The sequence below is a fragment of the Cardiocondyla obscurior genome, linkage group LG25, assembly GCF_019399895.1.
Source record: "Cardiocondyla obscurior isolate alpha-2009 linkage group LG25, Cobs3.1, whole genome shotgun sequence".
Taxonomy (NCBI): Eukaryota; Metazoa; Arthropoda; class Insecta; order Hymenoptera; family Formicidae; genus Cardiocondyla; species Cardiocondyla obscurior.
The window spans coordinates 412410-433748 of record NC_091888.1 but is presented as its reverse complement, the minus strand read 5'-3'; the positions used below and the strand labels follow the sequence as shown (position 1 = coordinate 433748).

Here is a 21339-nt window from a genome sequence, read left to right as displayed (position 1 = left end):
ACCGAGTTGAGAGGAAAGAGATTGGACACCCACGAGGTAGAATAATAAAGTAAACGACGAGTTTTCTATTAAAATGTGAACATTTATTAATTCATACGAAATATTAATTGTTTTTCTATACTATAAAAGAATTCGTCTGCTGCTAGCTTCTTGATTCGTAGTATACAACAAAGTACTATAAACGATAATGTCATATTGGAGTGGCGAATAGTAGAAAGGGAAAATTGGTGCCATCAACAGCAGTCGTACCGCGACAAGGTTATTCCATAATTCTTTAATTAATTGTTATAAGATTAATTACACGACCGTATTCTAAAGCATGTTTTTTTTTTTCTCCCTTCGTTGTCGCAGAATTTTTTCGGAACTTCTCTCGAAACTGATCGCGGAGGTACACGTGTTGGAACGTAGATGCATCACCGGAATATAAGTCGATGCGTAAGCGCGCTCAGGCCTTGTATTCCTTCATTTTCTATTTTACAGTCGAGTACATTTTACAATTGTGTACACGTATAAATGTACCTCTGTGCCTAAAAACAGTACTCTGTCCCTTAAACACTATCGCAATTATAATAAACGTGTTTGGCATTTTTGACCTTACGCTACTTTTTTTTTTTTTTTTTTTTTGCTGCAGGATAACCCGTGCTCGCTCCACTCTTTACAACGTACCTTTACAACGTGCCTTTGCAAGGAGACCTTGCAAAGAGGAAACAACGACGAAAGAATTACAAGACAAATGCATACGTATTTTCGAAAAAATTAAAATGCAAATCGATTAAACTTCTCCAGATTTATGTACACGGTGGCATCAATAATGCCTTTTGGAAAAACAATTTCGGACAAATAAATTAGTTTGATAATAAACCACCACGTAAGTCGATGCATTAATGCATTCTCGTTAATGTCGCAGACGACGGTGTCAATTGCCCTATACAAATGTAATTTTATATCTAAATTGGAAACTCGGAAAAAAAAAAACTAGCTTCTCGGATGCCGAGACAAACCGTGGAAGAAGAAAAGGAAAAAGACATCGAGAAGATTGTGTCGAATGATCGGGTTATATCTCGCAGCACGTTGAACTTCTCGCGCATTTTTTAATTTTTTTTTTTTTAATATTTTAAAATTTTTTTTCTTTTTGTTTTATTTTTTTTTTTTACCTCAAGTCCACAAGCCTCACGTCATCCAGTCAGTAAAATGAACAGGACGTCTAGCAAATAAACTTCCTACGACAGAAATCGAAAAAAAGAAAGTATTAGGTCTCCATGTTCTAACGTTTGTCGTCGCGCGCGCGACAATTATAATTGACAAGAAACGCGAAATAAGAGGAAGGAAGTGACAGTACGATCGTCCGCAAACAAAAGTAAAAGGATTCGGAAGAGACGTGTAAACGCCACCCCTTAAGATAAACTCTGATTAATAGACTCTTCGAGCCGATCGTTCGAACAATGTAAATTAAAAAATTACACATATATATACATATATATATTAAATATATTATATACATATATGTATGTATATACGTATATATTTCTACGATACAACAGTTCTACAACTGTCTAAATATTCGACGGTTTGTGTCACCGAATAACTGTTCACTTTACGACACGTCTAGATTAAGGGAACGCGAGGATTCTATCTCGATCGTTTTTAGCGACATTTACAGTTGACCACGATACAATTTTAATTTGCATATCAATCCACGGGGGGTTCACGTTAATATGCATTTGCAATTGCAGTCACTTTGCTCTCGCTCCTCATCTGCATTTTGTTAAAACGTCAGATGCCGAGCTCGCCGGTTCGGCGTGTTCAGCGCTCGGACACGTGGAACTAGCAAACGCGTATAAACAAGTAAGAAGCAACAAATTGCACAAGTCAATCGCCGTAGAAATTTTGTACGTTCAAACTTTTCAGGAATTGATTGTAGACAGATCATTGATAAGTTCTCGCCGAGTTCTCGTACTCGTCAACAGACGTTTCGCAAACGTCAAAGGTTCAAAATTCAGTGAAAAATTAAAAAAAAAAAAAAGAAAAATTAAATTTCTTAGTAGAAAAATTATCGTCACTATTTATCTATATATTACATATAATATACTTTATCGTATAATGTACGTATAAAATTAGAAACCTTTAAAAAAAAAATTAATCAATAGCAATTATGTCTAATCTCTCGTAAAAGCCATGCACTCTCTCTCTCTTTCTCTCTCTCTCGACTTTGCAAGCTCGGACGATGCGTTTCAAGGTGTACGAGATGTATTCGGAGAGGGAGGGTTGGGCGAAAAAGTTAAGTGGTTTAAAATCGATTTTAACTTCAATCACGAGTTTGCGCTGCACGTGCATAAAAGTGTACCTCGGCGTACGACCTCGCGAGCGGCACCAATCAATGAAGTGTCGTATTATCAGGCCTTAAATCTACTTGACATCGTTCGTGTCCGCTGTTAACAATCCGGGAGGGAAGCCCGAATAATTTCGTCGCGAATTTTTGCAGCCTTGCTTGTTTACCGCCAACAATATAAATCAAAAACGTCAACGAAATATGCGGCAAACAACGTCGAAGCCTTCTTCTTCGGATCGTCCGCGGACACCTCCCGTTCTCGTCCCACGAAGTACCATACGCCGTCTTCACGTGCTTCTCCAACGTAGACTTAAAATAAAGGCTGGCGTGTATTTTATTTAAGTATGCAATACGGTATGCGTTTAGCAAGAAAGGGAGAGGAAGAACCAAAGAGAGACCGGTTCCGCCTTAATCCCTTTTTAGCGGCGATAAGGGTGATAATTGTTGGTGCTCGACGTAGATGATCCTGTGTAACCCCTTTGGGGTCCACCGCCGTAGTTGTCGGTTCCTGGCGCAGCAGGAACGCTCGACGATCCGTATCTGGCGCCTGTGTAGAATCGCATAAAAGAACATAGTACTGCGTGCCAGGACGTGGCAAGAGGACGTAATCGGAGAGGGTGGTAACAGAGCAGTGACCCGCGGTTACTCAATAATAACTCAAGAGACTGATATCCTCGATAGGAGATCTGAACGTGACAAGCGGAGGTAACTTAACTCTTTTGCAACCCAATCACGAATGGATCCGAACTGGATCGAATTCTGATGACGCAATGTCTTATGCTAATATCGTCTTGAACTTTAGCAGACGCACGTTGACTGCGAAATATATGATTTTCAAACATTTAATCAAATAAATAGCTCGCTATTTGAATAACTGATTAACGTTTGTGATATAGATTTTTATTAATTAGTTGATTCATCGATCAGAGATGTACTGATAATATTCATATTAATTTTCAATTCTTAAAAGTATCTTTTATTTGCAGATATTTTAACGTGATAGAGAACTACAAAGAATGAAGATATAATTATCGAAATTAATTGAAAAAAAAAAATTTCTTTTAACGGAGAACAGAGATTAAGTAGGACAATCATTTAAAGTTTTGACACAATAAAAATTTAAGAATGAATATCGTAAGTAATTTGTGACAGCATGTTGCGATCATAAATATGGTTCTGATGGAATTAACTTTGAAAATTGATATCGAAAAATCATAACGATAAATCAAAGTAGAAATAGATTTTACAATTGAAAAATATGATTTGCGGCAAGCAAGAAATATTTAGAGCGAACGAATAAAATCAGAGAAAAACTGAAGATACCAGGTGTATAGGATTAGAGAATGATTCATATATACATATAAAAATATTTATATATATATAAATCTCACTTCTGAAACGATCAAAGGCACGGGGATGGGAAGAATAGATAGCTAGATTGACGAATGGATGATCTCTAATGGATAAATAAGTGGACGGACGGCTGGACGAATAAACAAGTACGCACACGGATCGGATAGATCGACGGGCGGGGTATGGATAATAAATGGAAAAACGGAGTTTCTGCGGGGAGTAATTTGGAAATTCGAGAGTAAACGAACTGAATTAATATCACCGACCTAGATTTCGAAAGAGATTATACACATCTTTTCGTATCCAAGAGATCCGAGCATCGCAGCGGTAGCTTTTAGGATCTCCGGATGAGTTACGGATCGCGACAGGCTCTCGTGTCTAATTTGCAAAAAAAAAAAAAAAAAAAAAAAGGGACACCTGAAAAATGGGTTAACTCGTTCGCACTGACCTTACTTCCGTTCACGGTAGACATAAAACCGGAGCGTCCTGACAATTTATCGATTCCCATTTAACGCTCTCCAATTCGTAGCAATCCTTATCAAAGTCACGTTACGTTGAAGAAAAATATGTCAGTCAAATAACGTCATCATCGAATCGAAAACTTTAACTACTTTCGGGTTATTTTCTCAAACCAATTCAACGTAAAACAAGCAACAGCCTATTTAATTAATCGTGATACTCCACCCGCTTTCATTTAATTAAAAACTAAAAACCCCCGGTGATATAAAAAAAAAAATAATAATAATAAAAATGAAGAAATTTAATTTCCCTGAAGACCCGTAATAGACACCGCGCATTGTTTCACCTCGCAATATTTGCAATTGAAGAGCGTTAAATGAATTTTTACCGTTTAACTTATATTTTTATTACTAAGGCAATTATAGTAATATCGTCACGAGGTAAAGGTAACATATATATATCCATAAAAAGAAAAATAAAAGCGGGACACCTTAAGACTTACTACAAAGATACTACGCTCTAAAGGTTAAGCGGTAAAATTTAATGTTAGCTTAATAACGAAAATGATACAGCTAACATGTGACGGTGGCCTTAGTTAATCTTACTGTATAAACCGAGCGCACTTACTTCTGGCTAATTTAATTAATTAATTCTTACTCGGTAACCTTACTGCGCGCCAGCTCGATCGCTGGTGAAACTAGCTCAAAGTCACCGCTATAAAATTAACAAGCTGTAATATATTATCGAAACTAGAGACGTGACCGGGCACGTAACGCGCTCGTGGAGATACTCCGGCCGGAAGCTGTGCCGCGTCCATTCTTGCACCCATTCCTCTCGCATTCCTTTTTCTCGCTTTCTGGCACTCGCACTCCTTTTCCCCTTTCCCATCTATTCGCGCACTTGTGAAAACTTGTTTCTCTCTCTCGGCCGTTCGGATAACGTCGACGGTCTTTTTTCTTTTTTTTTTTTTTTTTTTAGCGCCTATAAGGATGGTAATTCGTATGCTGAGCTAGGGAGAACCGTTGGGGACCAGGAGCTGCGTCTCCGTTGGGAATAAAGGTCGGGCTTCCGGTTTCGACGTTTTTGAATTTGGGAATCGGGAGGACGTCTGCGGGAAAGAAAGAAAAAAAACAAGACAGGTGAGGGTTGTTAGAACTCGTTTCATCTCTGGGAAACGCACTTCTCTCCCTCGAGGGCCACTCTAAAGTGAAACTCTCGAGCGAGTTTCGTGCCAACGGTCGAGGATAATATACGTTATCACAGAAAAGGGGGATCCAGAGAGGAGAGAAAAAGATGGATGTAGGTTCAAACGTTTTTCTCTCTTCGAGGATGGTCTTACTTCAAGTGGTTGAACACAGTTTTATGAAGCTCCTAGTTTAACCCTTTAACCGAGTTTTCGTTTTCATTTTTTTTTTTCTAATGTTAACGCTGTAATTATATATTCTATGCTTATTACAGCTTAGTAATCTAAGTCTTATCTAAAATTATCAATTACGTGTGATATGATACGAAATTCAAAAGCATCGTACACTATTTTAACACACAACACAAATTCGTTTTTATATCAAATAAGCTTATAAATTAGAAATCGTATTATCTAAAAATTTCTCCTGAGTTTATTTAATTGAAATTTATATACGTATTTCCGTGCCACTTTTGGATGCACTTTTAGACGATCTTCTCGTCGTATCGATATACGTATATGTCTATATCTACATATATGTTATTATATCTATTAATATATGAAACTATGTTACGTATGTTACGATTTTTAAAAGTATGAAAATTATATACGCATATTAAAATTACGGACGCCGGAAAAACTTTTTTTAACTGCCTGCCCGGTTAATGGGTTAAGTGTACTTAGAGATTAAGCTTCGATTTATTAACGTGTCAACACCAATTGTTCATCAAGTCTTTAGTAAAGTCGTAGAAACTATAGAAACAAAAGAAACTTTTAAAGAAAGTTTTTTCTTTTTTAAATAAATCCGCATTCAATTTGCTCGTGATAAGTTCGCGAATTAGATCATTAAATGAATATGTGAAAGTGCTGACACATGTTTGATACCAGACCAACTCGAAACTGAGACTACAGCGCGAAAGAGTTTGTTATATATTATATATATTAAAAAAAAGAAGAAAAAAAAAGAAGAAATTATTTTAAATGCAACACCTCTGTTCTCAATCTAATACCGGTTATTATACAAGACGACACGTCTCAGATTCGAGAGAATGGTGAAATATGTATGTTGGGATGCGCATAAAACACTGCACTAATTGAAAGTTTGTCTCCACCGTTTCCGATACGTTTTTTCATTTTTTTTTAAATAATTGCGGCAATGGAAATCCAAAGAATCCGTTTGATCAATATTTTTTTTTAACAGTGGACCACCTCTGTAATTTCATTATCGTTAATGACAGCGGTATCGTGCATACGCGAAACTGTCGCCATATCGATCTCGGCAATTTGTTTCACATAAAAAAAAAAAAATTAAGTTTGTGGGTCAAAAATTCTTCCACGTATAATATATAAATCTACCCAAGTATCCTTACTTTACCAATGAAATACTCTTCGTTCGCCCAGCCGTGTTTCGATTGAGCGCACATGAGATCGCGTATGCACGATAAAAATCGCAATGCGTAAGATAATTGCAAAACAGAAGCGGCAAAAAGAAAGTAGAAGGTCTGGAACGTATATCGGTGACGATGGCACTAATCCGAGGGATCGAAGGATATCGATCGATGGATAAATGCATCATCGCAATTAAAATTCTAGAAGAACTCACGTAATCTCTCTTCTCTCGCCCACTCGCATGCTCGCTGTCATTCATACCATGTGTGTGTATTAAATGCAAATTATATATACATGTATATATAATATATCTTAAGTCATATTTATATATATATATAAATTGTCCCTTAAAAAAAAATTAAAAAAAATATTTAAAAAATTAAGACGGGAGATATTCGAATTAATCACTGGTACTCGTGTACAACAACTTTCTTACGACAACTTTATACTAATATCGTCATTGGGGACAAAAATTTATGCTGTGCAGTGTTTTAAGTCTCTCAACCACATGAAATTAGTTACACTAAGTGAGGTGCGATCTAATTTAAATGAAGGGATCAAAATTAGTTTAATTAACAAGATGGAAACTCTTTTTTTTTTTTTCATCAATATCATTTTCTATTTAATCATAATTTCTCATAATCTATACCAGTGTATTTTTACGAATAATGATCCATTTTTTCTCTATATTATATTATTATAATCAGCATATCAACTTATCATCATTATATCATTATATATGTGTATTATATATATATTTATGTATATATAAATATATATATATATATATAGTTTATATATATATATATATATACATATATATAATATTATATATGTCTCAGTATGATCGTTATTATTATTATTAATGTATCTTAAGTATCAATTAATCAATTAATCCACTAGAAACACCGTTAAGCATATTTTTATATATATATTTTTATATATATATATATGTGTATGTGTGTTCAATGAATAATAATAATAATAGCAGTAAGAATAATCATAGTAATAATAATAATTATAGTCTAAGTAGTAATTGTAATAGTAATTAATTGTGATAGAGTAGTAATAATAGTAGCAATAGTACAGTAGCTATGTCGTAATAGTACTGTCATAATGTGTCATCGAGAGTGGGGGAGGGAGTAAGAGCGTATGGTGTATGACGTACTCGTATGAGCTAAATAACATGACGAAAGCAACGTGTACACGCGTGTGTGGATGGTGCATGTATATGTGTTCGTATGTGTTTGCCGGCAAAGATCAAGTAACAAAGCAACTACTCCAGAATTGTTACATACATCTTATTCGTTCGCACGTCCAATGTAAACAGCTTGCGCCAAGTACGAAACAAAAAAAGAAAAAAATACTTTGCAGAGCAAACGGTCCTCATACTTGACGCAATCGATCAAATATATAATACGGATAAATATTAAAATATATTAAACAATTCACGAGCGACTTATGTTCTCGAACGTTTTGCCGGCAAGTGCCGTGTGTCAAGAACTAAAAGGAACAACGAGAAGAAATCACCGGAACGAGTCGACGTCGATCTCTTCTGTTTGGACCACTCTATCGTATTCGGTAAAGATACCACATCGAATTGACCGACATTCTTTCGAAGATACGCCGAGGCGAAAAGAACAAATACGTTTCCCTACCATACATCCTTTCTTTTAATTGCGACCAGCTACATGCTCTATCTTCAACTTTACTGAATTTCCCTTACGAGTCCTTCTACCTCTCTTAACTCGATCTATGTCAATCACCTGTGGAGTCGTCTATCCTCTGAAGATTTCACTTCCACCTTCTGCTCATTTGAAATGTATACCAGCTTAACAAATCTCCCAATATTAATTAATAATGTTGAAAAACATGTTCGCGTGATATCGATTCGACTTGATACGTGTACCGAAAACGCCGTTTTTGTCTTCTTTGTTATTCGCCCACGGCAATCTCCCATAATTTCTCCCCCACCCATCGTGTCGGAGATAACATCGCTAAAAATAGATAACGATCGTTAATTATTATTTTTTTTTTTTAACTACTTTCGTAATGTTCACTCGTCGATTCGTCACCGCCATCTCCTCCGTTCCTCCGCTCTCACCACGTTTACTCCCTTCGCGGTCAAGAAATCGTGTCCCGACGAGTTTTTTTTTTTTATTTGACGATCGTTCCTGGTCACATTTTGGTAATTAACATTACGCACGTGCTCTACAAACCTACAAAACGCGCCGTCGATACAAAGATACGTCGCGAAAAGAAAAAAAAAAAGAAATGGAGACACAGACACGATCGCAAGAGAAGTGCAATGATCGAGAGTCTCCATCCGTTTGATTTGTGTAATCACGATTTTCCTCGTTACTTAACACCCTCCCTTTCTCCCCTTATTCTCTCTCGCATGCGGATTCGTTCGGGACCGGAAGGGCGCGAGCCCTTCCGACAAACGGCAGATTCGAGGCGCCTTCGATCTGGAAATATTGCACCGGCACTTTTCATCACATCTTCGTTTTAATAAACACTAATGGTTTTTAGCTATGTTCCTTTTTTTTATTTTTCCCCCTTTAATGCAAGTACTCCCTACGTGCTATAGTGCAGCTTAATAAACTTTACTCTGTTTCGCGTGGTTTTTATTTAGTAGGATTTGGCAAATCTCTTAAACCTGATTCGACGCGCGACGGCCGCGTGTCGAACTTGTACCCCGTACGATCTATGCTCCTGTATTACTAAAATGTATCTGTGAACGTTTTCTCTAAATATGTTTATGTATGTGTCTGCCATTTAAGTTGTAAACGTCGAATATTTTATCCCTACGTGCTCATTCGTCTCCTAATCACTCTTAATTACACAACCCTTTCATGCACTCTCTTCTTTAATCACGCAACCCTCTCACACCGTCTTTCCTCTAGGAACAATCGAATACAGTCATCTCTTTTCCCAAAAATGTCCCGTTCTATTCTCATTCTCTTTTCATATTTCTCTTATTCTTATTAGTTGTTGAAATCACAAATAATTTTGGCATCACGAAACCCAAAAAGCATGCACAACGTGCTTAACTTTAACTCTTTTCTTTTTTTTTTTTATTCTCGATAAAGAATTATTGCAATTGTTCGATCGGTTAAATTTTAAAAGTTTCGATAAATTTTAGCGCGTGTATCAGACCTGTTAAAAATACAATGTATGTATTCGAATCTCCCTTAAATCCATTTTTTTTTTTTTAATTATCAGTCGCTCGATCGCCTTTCTTATCGATTCATTACCATGCACTTTCAGTCACTCGATATTTGTATCCGATATTATTCTCGTGCGCACGTCTATTAGTTTCAGTCACGTACGTTTAGTCCTGCCTGCGATTTATCATATTCCATTTGACTTTTTCTCCCATCGTCTTGCTTTTCTAACAAAAGAGTTTAAATTACAACGACTTATATAATCAACGACTTAGATACGCCTTTTCTTTTTCTTTTTACTTAAGAATTACGGAATAATTATGATTCTCACGAGAACACAATAGTTGGCATTTATGGTTTCATTAAAAATATTTTCATTTCTCCTATTTTAATACTTGTCTACAACGGCCTTATTTCGAGAGTTACATTTAATTAATTAATTAGACAATAATCGATATCTTAATTATTGATCCTGCACCGTACTCTCCTTCGTCCTCGCCCGTCGAAAGTGGCGGGACAGCCGGGGGGTCTCTATATATATATATATGTATAATATGTGTTTATGATAATTAAAACGAGTCAAGTGAGTTTCTTTTATTAATTACTTTTTCTTTCTTTCTGCGTTAAGGTACTCTGAGATAATCGTTAATTTATAATACATTTGTACACAACTTATTTCTTAATCAATAATTATATCGATTTACCGCTACGACGTCCAAAGTGTTTTACTTTTTTTTTTTTTTTTTTACATTCATTCATCTTTCACTCCGTCCGTCTTTTTACCGACGTCGTCGTGCCCTTTCGGAGATGGGCACACGACCTCTGTACAGTCGCGATTTTAAGACACGTGTAAAAAGGAGTCCGCTATCATGTCGTCGAAACATGAAGTAAACGTTTTGTACCGATGTAGTTATGAGAGAACGAACAAGCCGAAGAATAAGCCATCGACTTTTGTCCCGCGCGTTGTTAGAGCAATTAATTTTTTTCAGAGCCTGCATTAATACCTGCGAATCTTAGTCTTTCCTTTGTTTTAAACCATCACCAGTTGAATCGTTTAGAATCGTTCGCGCGACGCGGTATTGCGTCAAGATAATACAAAATCGAATTAATAAAAGAAAAAGAAAAGAAAAAAAAAAAAAAGAAAAATAAAGGAGGAAACTGCAAGTTTCGGGCAAGCGGAAATTTCCCTCGCGTTTATCTCTTCTTCGTAAACTACTTCGCGTTAAGAAAAAAGTGATCTGTGTGTAGCACTTTCGGTGTGTACTTTCTATTCCCGTATTATTTAATGCGATTTTGGCCTTATCCAGCTAAACCTTACGATTTTCCGTAACAGCTATCATCCTTAGGCGGAGGTAACGAGTTTATTAAACTTCTTTTCTTTTTTTTTTTTTTTTTTGGTTTATTTATCGAGTAAACTAGACCGTAAGACGTTAGAGATAGCCCATTAACTATTAGTAACAATAAACGCGACAGTCGTTTTAACTTTACAGCCAGCCTTTCCTAATTAACTCTATCCCGAAGATGTGCTTTAATTAAGTTCCCAGTCTTTCCAGATCGTCTTATATAATGTCTATTTACCTACTTAACCGAGTCCAGATTTTTTGTTTTTTTTGGCCGCGCCCCGTTTTCATCACGCCATGCACTCTTCCGGCACCCACGCAGCATCCGGCCGCACAAAATTCTTTCTAGACCACGACATCAATTAAGCTCACACTCTCTCTCACTTCGATCTTAGTTAAATACGCACGCTCATTAATCTAAGCTACGCTCTTTCTCACGCACGCCTTAATATTCGTAGCCTCGAAGAGCTGTAGATACAGTACTTTATCAAGAAAATAGTAAAGCCATGGCTGATGACAATTAATTAATTACAAATAGAAATTAATAACATTAGTAGTTTTTACCTCTATTTAGGTCTCCCTCCCTCACCCTCTCTATCTCTCGCTTTTCCTTTCGATCTTTTGTTTTAAATGGTACTAACGCGTTAATATTTAATAGTTAATTAATGATAATTGTAGCAGTACTTTGACACTTCTTTTATCTTTTAATAAGGTTTTGTTTTTTCCGTGTTTTTTTTTATCCTAAGCCTAAGTGTCACGGCAATATTTCCAAATCGGGGTGAAACGCGCGAGTACGCGTGGCACGCGGTTCACAAGGAGAAACAGCGATTGGTATTTTTTTTTTTTTCCCTTTATTTACCTCGTTCAGCTGGATAAAATACGCTGACTACTCGTTATATCGTATTATGTTACGCAGCGACACTTTTCTTGGCCATCCCGTCAGAAAAAAGCCATCAAGTACGAAAAGGGTCGTCGCTATCGTGTCTCCGCGGAGGGCAGTGGCCGTTGAACGTATTTCGTTCAGCGAAATGATATGTTGGGTGAAAATAACCGCGGTATATGCAAAAAAAAAAATGGAAGAAAAAAAAAATTGAAAAACAATTGTTTCGATCTCGTGGGTCATTAATCCTAGCCCTTTGTTTCTCTTCCCTTTTTTTATCCGGGAGAAATATCGTCCGTTCGGACAAAAACCAAAATTCAAAAATGAACGAAATGTGAATTCAATCTCGGCTCAATAACTGCCGTACCATAGTCAATAATTGAATCCTAGGATTGCGAGAGCCGTTTTGTTATCAATTTCCAACTGTTCTCTTGATTGATAAATTTTTCAAGTGACTCTCGCGGCGAGAAAAATTAGTACGCGAAATAAAAGCGGAGGATTAATCGAATTCCGTATCCACATTTAGACCGGTCGGATTAAACGCAATATTTCCTAACAACACAGTGAATAATTCCTTTTTTTTTTTTTTCGATTAATGTAATAATATTCTGAACTGTCACGTTGATATCCGAAAATACGTTCTCAACCATCAACCCGTCCTAGATTTATCTATCATTATTAACACAGTGATCTTCACAACTGTTCTCCTACATTTACGCACACAAGTATAATGTGTAGTAGATGAACATCAAACATTAAATATTACTTGTTAAAATATAAACAGTTATCTAGTTAGTATATGCGTCGTACAGACTCGTAAATACTATTTATCGGTATAGTTCGGCTGTATATTTGCCGTTCATTTAATTAATTAATGAGGCGAGCGTTCCTTTTAACACAGGAAGGATATTATAATCGAAAAAGTTCACCGAGAGCGCTCGCTTATGTATATATATAAATATCTCTCTCGCGAATGCGTAATTGTAAAAGCGTCTAAGATGTGTAAATTCCTTGTGTGTCACATTTGCGTCGCGTCCGGATCACAAGCATTAAAGAACTCTTGTTAAATGCAAAAGGTTCGACATATTAACGAGCTAGAAATCGAGTGGCCGGCAACTGCATAAATTTTGCGATTGAATTTAATAAATAACGAAACATATTTCCAAATAAATCGATTTTATTTATAAATAAAAATATAACGAATCGATACTTCCAAAAAATTACATTTTAATAACTCATTAACTTTTTGTAAATTCTTTTTGTTATTTTTCTTTCCTTTTAATGAATGCAAGTCTATACGATCTTCGCAGACGTAGACGATTCTTTTAATCGATTAATTAGATTTTCGAACGTTTCGTTGAACGATCGAAAGATATTGGAAAACAAATTTTTTTTTTTTTTTAGTTAAACATTCCGGAAATTCAATTATTGTAATAAAAGAATCATTTAAGCCCACAAACGTTGACTAAACTTTTTTCTTACATTATTACGTGCCAATTTTAGGCAGTTAGAAAAATGTAGATATAGGCGATACGGAATTGAATTCTTTATCAGAGAAATAGTCATAATAATTAAATATCTGATTGCCTATAATTATTTTCAAAGGTTTGCAGCATCTGCTGTAAACGTTTGCACAGTTGCACGCGAGAGCACAAATGCACAATACTTTCGTATGCTTCCTGTCCGTAATTTTATTAAAGCCGTAAACTTTGTTACGTCTCTGTCATTTCTATATCACTATCTACGTCCATAACTTCGTAAAGTGTCGACGATTCTATCATATTTTGATCACAAATTTGTAGTAACCGTTCAACACTAGTCCCGATCAAATTGGACCAATCATTTGTGTTTTGCCATTGTGTACCTATATAATTAAATCAAACAGAAAAAAAATTAAATAATAATGTGTTTAAAAAAAAGAAAATTAATTAAATATATGTCGCATGGTAACATAAAACGTTAAAAAAGTTTGCTCTTAAAGATGTAGTTGCCAAACCATTATACGATAATAGAGGATGCACTCCTGTTCACATGTACAATGATCGCGATTGGTCATTTAATTAGCCATTAATAGTAATTCCTTAATTAAGTCCCCCATAACGATCTAGTTACTGATTGAACGTACCGTCTAATATTAACCATGACGTTTTCTATGAGAAGGATAAAACTATTAATTCACAGGTTCACGTTTCCCTTATTACGCCGCGAAATGCATTTATTACCTCCACCCCGCGCACTTTTTGACGTACTGTACATCATAGAATAAAATTTACACGTATCGTATCTCTATCGAGTAATAAGTTTCGTTATAGTATAACCAAAGTCTAATTAAATATAAATCCCAACAGTTTACAAAACCCTCGCCGCGCAAGTTCAGTTCTTTTCATCGGTTAGTTAAATTACGAATTACAACTAGTTTATGCTTTACAACGATCTATTGGCAAATTACGTAAGCATACATGTGCCAGGCATTAATTACTTATTTCGTCCAAACGGAATCGAATATTGTGTTACACGCGATACTCCCACTCGGCCCTGTGATATCTCTAAGAGTTATCGTTAATTAATTAGTACTTAAACAAGAAAGTGTATCGGGTCCCAAGTGACTTAGAGACTGGCTTATTTAAGGAAAACGAATTAACTGCGGGTCACTAGAACTTTTCGATTTGAGTTTTTTTTTTTTTATTCTTTCTCTCTTTTCTTTAAAGGAGTTTTACTTTCGAGTTTCGCTTAAAATACACCCTGACAGATCGATTGGGATATACCGATCCCATCTTGAGATCGGTTTACGTGACGCGATCGCAAATGTGACGTGCCAAGTAAAACCGCGAAGATGTCAAACGAAATAATGTCCCTGCAACGTACAGAATAACAATTTCCAACTGTTCCTCTTTCATTCGTTCTGTTACACCGAACCCCTCAGTAGTCTCAGTTGCAAGAAATATCTTGAGCGCATATCTGCAGAAAAGGACCCAGAAAATTTACGTAAATAACCACACCTATGCCAAACTGAATAGCAACAACTGTTTGTCGTGCGATGAAGGTAACTGTAAAAAGAATGACCTAATTCCTATTGAATCGCGATTGCTGTAGGCAACTAAAAAAAAAAATTAAAATAAAATAAAAAAAAGGACGAAAGATCCAACTTCCTTAAACAATAATTCTTATAAATATTCCTCTGTATTATATGCATTTTATCCTACGCAAGATCACCAAAGTACTCGAAATTACACGCGTCTATTTTGTATCCTCGCGATTAAACAAGATTAATTGCCTACAATTAAGCAAGTTGAAAAGCTTCAGTCTCGATTTGTGCATGCTATGTCGATCCGCGTCGATCGAATAACATCGTCGAAATAGATCTAAGCCTTATTTCTACAACGGTTGATGAAAAATATTCTTGCAACCAACATTACTCCCGTCAACAACGTCGATAATACGTCTATTCTCCACCAAATAAAAAGGAAAAAAGATTGCGTTATGCAGCTGATGCGTTTGTCTGATACATATTTTATGTGTATGCACGTGTTTTCTTTTTCTTTTTTTTTTTCCATTTCCTTTGTGTGTTTTATGTGTGTGGCATAAATTTACGTATGCAACAGACATACGTGTGCACGAATGACCGTGCATACAATGTACATACCTTTAAAAAAATACTTATGATCCCTATATGATATACGCATATATTTTTAAAGGTATACATTTATACGAGCAGACATACGAGTGCGTGTACATACACATATGTCGTAATGGATATATGTAAATACATGATAGAAGTAGCGTGTGAACAGTGTTCTTTTAACATATGCTTTATGTTAGTTATTCAGCAATCATTATTAATATAGGAGCTACAAAAAAATTATGCTCTTCCAAATATCGTTTTCTTGCCATTTTAAATTTAATTCTCTCTCTTTCTCTCTCTCGTTCTCTCTTTCTCTCGCTCTCTCTTGCTCTCTATCTCTTTCTCTCTCTCTTTCTCTCTCACTTTCCCTGTCTCTCTCTCTCTCTCTCTTTCTCTCTCTCGCTCTCTTTCCAAAAGAAAACCTCCTACACCACCCTTCCTTCCTCTCTTTTTATCCTATCCTGTTTTTCAATTCTATATCGTATCTTTTGGCTTTTTCTTGCGAAAAAAAAATAATTAATTAGAAGATTATGCGCCTTGGCTTGGAACGTACACCTTTGTGCTGTCCAAAAGATGTCCGACTTCGAAATTCATAATTGCTCTTAATCTTAATTTGTATTTATAGAGTTGGTAGATTTCTATTTTTTTTTTTTTTTTAACCCACTTCGTTGTAAGTGTAACAACTTCTGAATAACTTCTTTATTAACTAATTAATTAAACACAGAGAAACTTTTAATGTAAATACTTAACATATTTATAATATGTATTTATTTCGTATCAACATTAAAACTTCTAAAGTGATCAAATAATTTTTCGTTCAACAATTCTTGTTAAGAACGGAATAAATTAAAATACATATTTACATATTGTTTATAAAATGTTTCTTTATAGTCACCAAAAAAAATGTAAAAAGAGAAAACGACATAAACTCTATAGAAAGCAAACATTTATCATTACTATTATTATTAATTTTAATAAATATCTTTTAAATATTATTTTAATAATTAAAAAAAAATAATTTTGATACGCGCGTTCTTCTAAATAATAATTTTAATTAAAGCTCAAAACAATCGCCACTCTTAGTTACGAATATTTGTTGAAAGAAAAATCACAACGACTCGTCACACGATATTTTCGGCACAATTTATTTTCATTTTATACATAAATTTAACTTATCCTTATTTGATTTTTTTTTTTTCTTTATCAGTTAATTAAGAAGCTGTTAATTGTATATCATAGATGTAGAAAGTAATTCATTCGAGCCACAAGCTTATCTGTCATTATCTTACAACAGTTGTTCTGGGTAAAAATAAATACTGCCATAATTATCTCCCCATTGATGATGAAAAATGGCCGCATCATTAAAAGAGATAATTCGTTAAACATAAATTGTAAGATAAAATGCTTGTCGGGACGACAATCCGTCTGCGATCCAACAGACTGATTGATTTAACGTTGCGTGCAGAATAAACTAACAGATAAGATTAAATAAAACCTTGTTGAGGCATATTTATCTCAGGCACAGATTCTTCTTGCGCAAAGTATTCCCATAAGGGATTTTACCTCGAAATTCATCAAGCACACAAAGTTCCCTTCGTTTTACAATAATCAATACTTTTAGACCGAATATAAATATAACAATATTGAAATACACAATTGTATAAAATATTGTATAAATTATTTCGCAATTATCAAAGTAAAAAGTCGAACATCCTCTTTCAGCACAGGGAGACATTAAATTCGGCGCACTGGGAATAAGACGGATGGAAAGCGCACGAGCGTAAAGATCATTTAACAAATATATTCTTAGCATCGGGACGAGCACTACGCGCACGCCCAAGTTTTCCTTTTACTTCTTATTTTTTTTTTTTTCTTTCCCTTCATTTTCAGAAAATCGCAAGTCGCATATGCAAACAGCGAAATGCGCATGCACGCACACTTGTGATATACTACTAAACTTACTACCATAAATTTTTTTTTTTTTCCTCGTTTTAATCTATTTTATTTCTATTCACGATTAGCTCGTAAGGGGATACGACCTTACCAATACAATGCTAAAAGTTTACAAGTATACAGGTCATGTTATTACAGTTAATAATTTCATTTATTATCGTTACAATCATTACCAACTTTACGTCTATTACCTTATTACTTCACACTAAAATATGATAAAAGTAGATCAATCGATTCTCTCATCGTATCGTGTGCGAGATATTATTTTAAAGCATCCCAACCACTGTAGGAATTCCATTCTACTAAAATAACCACTCGACCGTTTTCGAACGAAATAAACGATAGCGATATCCCCCACTTCCCGCATTATTAAAAAATTAAAAAAAAAAAAAATTAAACGTTCCTTCGTACATATTACTTAATTTCTTTTTTTTTCCCCGCCCTTTTTTTTTGTCTTTCGTATCAATGGTTCCCAAAGCAATGTAACAAGATCCGAGAATTTTTGGTCTCTCGATCACGTGGCCTGGAGATTCGATGATCAAAATAATTATACAATTTATAGGACTTTATTTATTCGTTTCATCTTCTAGCTAACTTGCCCAATTTGCTAATGCACTCGTGGTTTTTGTTAGAAATCGCTGATCACTCTCCCGATACACTCATTTCTTCTTCAGTACTGTGTATTTTCGGATCATTGGATTGCATTGCGTGTGTGTGTGTCTTTTGTGTGATTGCGTGTGTCAGAATCGTGAATAGTACATCTGCGTGTGATTTATCCCGCTAAGGCGCGGTCTCAATTCCTCCACTTCGCTTTCCCTCTCTCGTAACGATTGAAATATCAGCCCGCTGCGCAAACCTTAACATAAACATATTTTAGAATTTCTCTTATATAAAACTCACTTGTTTAAATCTCTACATTGTTTTCGCATTACTATATACGTTTAAGACAATAATTACCATGTCCTATCAGACTCGCAAGAGAGAAAATCACTTTGTAATTATAATTTAATGCCTTAACTGCTTCTATGTAAACGTAATTTAGAATATATCTTGTGTGTGTATAACACATTTGTCTCTTATATTAATCAGCTTTGTCCTATTTGAAATTATTATTTTACTTTTTTTACTTTTATTTTTTTTTTACTGCCTTATACTCTTGCCCACATGTGCGGACGATTATCACACTACCTGAGTACAATATATACCAGCGGCCTCTTCTTTATTATCTGACCTCACGCATTGTCTTAATATAGCTATAAAGAGAAAAAAAAAAAAAAAAACAGACTAATCGAGAAAATTTAGTCTATCGAAATTTCCGAGGGAAATCGTCCGTCGATATTTCGCGAAAATTGGTATTACTCGTCGATTGATATTCAATTATCCGAAATTAAGTAAGAACGATTTGATAAAGTATAGACTCAGGCAGTGACGAAACGGTCTCCCTATCACCGAGATTATCTCTTCTCCGATTTTAATCCGACGGCCCCGTCGCGGCTACGCTGTGATGTTCGTTCCTTGATTTGCGCGGTTCATGTTTTTAACTTAAATGATCACCCTGTCTATCGATCTTACCTATTTTGCTATTAAATGACGCGTTTCCTTTGAAGAATATATATATATATGTATTCGAGAAAACGAGAAAACTGATAATAATAAAGAAGAGGAACTGCGCGATGTGTGTGTTCGCAATTTTAAAGATTAACAGTCACTTAGTGAAAATGCAGTAGCCAATGATTACACGTCGTTGTGTGATACTAACTAAGATATATACTAATAATTAAAAACGGCAGGAGAAACTCATGTATATCAATAGAAAGTGTTTTTCCACGATAGATTACGATACGAGTAATAAGTAGTTAAGTGTAATATTTAATTATACGACCAGTCTTTAGTGTGCGGGACGCTAAAACGTGCGCTTAACGTTAAAACAGACATTTCGCGACGTCCCCGGAATTATTTATACATTTAAGGACATTTCTTTAAATATCAAAATACTTAACTTGCCTGGCAAAAAAAAAAAAAGAAACCTAATGCATGCTATATTACATTCGCTTGTAGGATGAACAAGGAGAGATGAATTTACATATCTAATTAAGTTAATAAAGAAAAAAAAAATTACTTAACTTAACTGTAATTTATAGGTTTTCTTTTTCATTATGTTGTATTTCGTTCTATTGACTGTACGTTAAAAAAAGAATTAACATGGAAATGTGTAAATGAAAAACAAAGATAAGTTATTTGTAGATGTGTGTGTGTATATGAAATTTCTCATTTTCCGTAATTTATATATTGCAAAAACTCACACAAAATTAATCAAAGTCGTAAAGATCGAATAAAATGAAAAATCTAATCTTCAAAAATAAATCTAATAAAATAATAATCATCAGCAGATGTCAGATAAAAAAAATATTTTCTTCAGACGCGCCTAACATCCCATATAGAACGAAAATAAGGAGTTCTCCAGTCTATTAAAATAAAAGTAACGGATTGTCGAATGTATCGCAATAAAGGCATTTCAATACTGAGCTTAGGGCTTCTTCATCAAGATACTCGGCATGTAAAAGTGCCTGCCTTTAAGACGAAATAAATACGAGCGATTCAGAGTAGTAAGAGTAGATGAACGTAAGGCAGGAAGGAAAGAAAGAAAAAAAAAAAAAGAAAAAAAAAAGAGCTCAAAGAAACATTAATACACAAAAAGAACAACAACAACCCTGAGAGCAAGCCGTGCAATTCGCGAAAAATCGCGAATGAGGCAGGTAGTAACAACGGCTAGAATCAAAGTATATCTTCCCTAGTATATGCTACCTATTACATTAATTAGATGCGTCACCTCTGTATTTAAAAATATTAATAATATTGCGTTGAATATAAATATGTTATTTGTTACAATTAGCAATCGTTAATTATTCAAATAGCCCCGCTCTAAAGCCCTCTTCGTCCTGCCTTTGTTTAGCGTGGTTTTAAAATGTTAATTTGCGTAACCGTTTCCCGCCTCGCTCCTTTCTCAACTATATCATCACCTCATAATCTAAAATATATGTATGTACATATAGTCGCGGCAAAGGCAGCCATTAACTCTTTGTAACCATTTTCTTATTTATTTTTTTTTCTTTTTCATTTTCTTCCTCTCTCCCGTCTCCGCGCTTAAATTTACTTTTATCCGTCTGAAACTCGTTAATATAATAAATTAATTACCCCCATTTATACCAATCGTCAACAAACGCATCGATTATATTTACGTCCTGTACAAATCAAATGTAATAACCGCATTTTTCTTAACATCTCGCATACACTTAAGATTTTAAAATTCACGCTTTAACTTTAGTTAAAAATCGATAATAGTAAGAAATACAATATTATAGTAGTAATAATTATAATTGATATACTAGTGGTTCTTATTCCGCGTCGTTATTTATCGGTATTATTCTATAAAATAAGTTGTAAAAAACAGCCGTAGATAAAACACATCGTTATTATTTGCCGCTCCCTCCTTTGCAAGTTAGGTATTAATTAACGCGTTAATTATTTAGAACAACCATAATATTTTATTTTATTATTTTTTTTTCTTTACTTTTTTCATCTATATAGTTTTCTTTTGCGTGTCTCAAGATAAAAATGTATATGTCTGTACGTGAATATGTGTTCATGAGTGTAAATGTTTATA

At 34.8% G+C, this 21339-nt stretch overlaps 1 protein-coding gene across 5 annotated transcripts in view; it reads right to left on the bottom strand.

Annotated features, from left to right (window-relative positions):
* Positions 1–61: 61 nt before the first annotated feature.
* Positions 62–21339, bottom strand: part of Hrb27c (Heterogeneous nuclear ribonucleoprotein at 27C) — a 35292-nt gene continuing 14014 nt past the window's right edge. For 3 of the 5 annotated variants that reach the window (XM_070672389.1, XM_070672386.1, XM_070672391.1), the window contains one exon: positions 11251–13964. In XM_070672389.1, coding sequence (XP_070528490.1) covers positions 13813–13964 — 152 coding nt within the window. In that variant the 3' untranslated portion in view covers positions 11251–13812. The other 2 variants (XM_070672388.1, XM_070672387.1) reach the window with 2 other exon arrangements.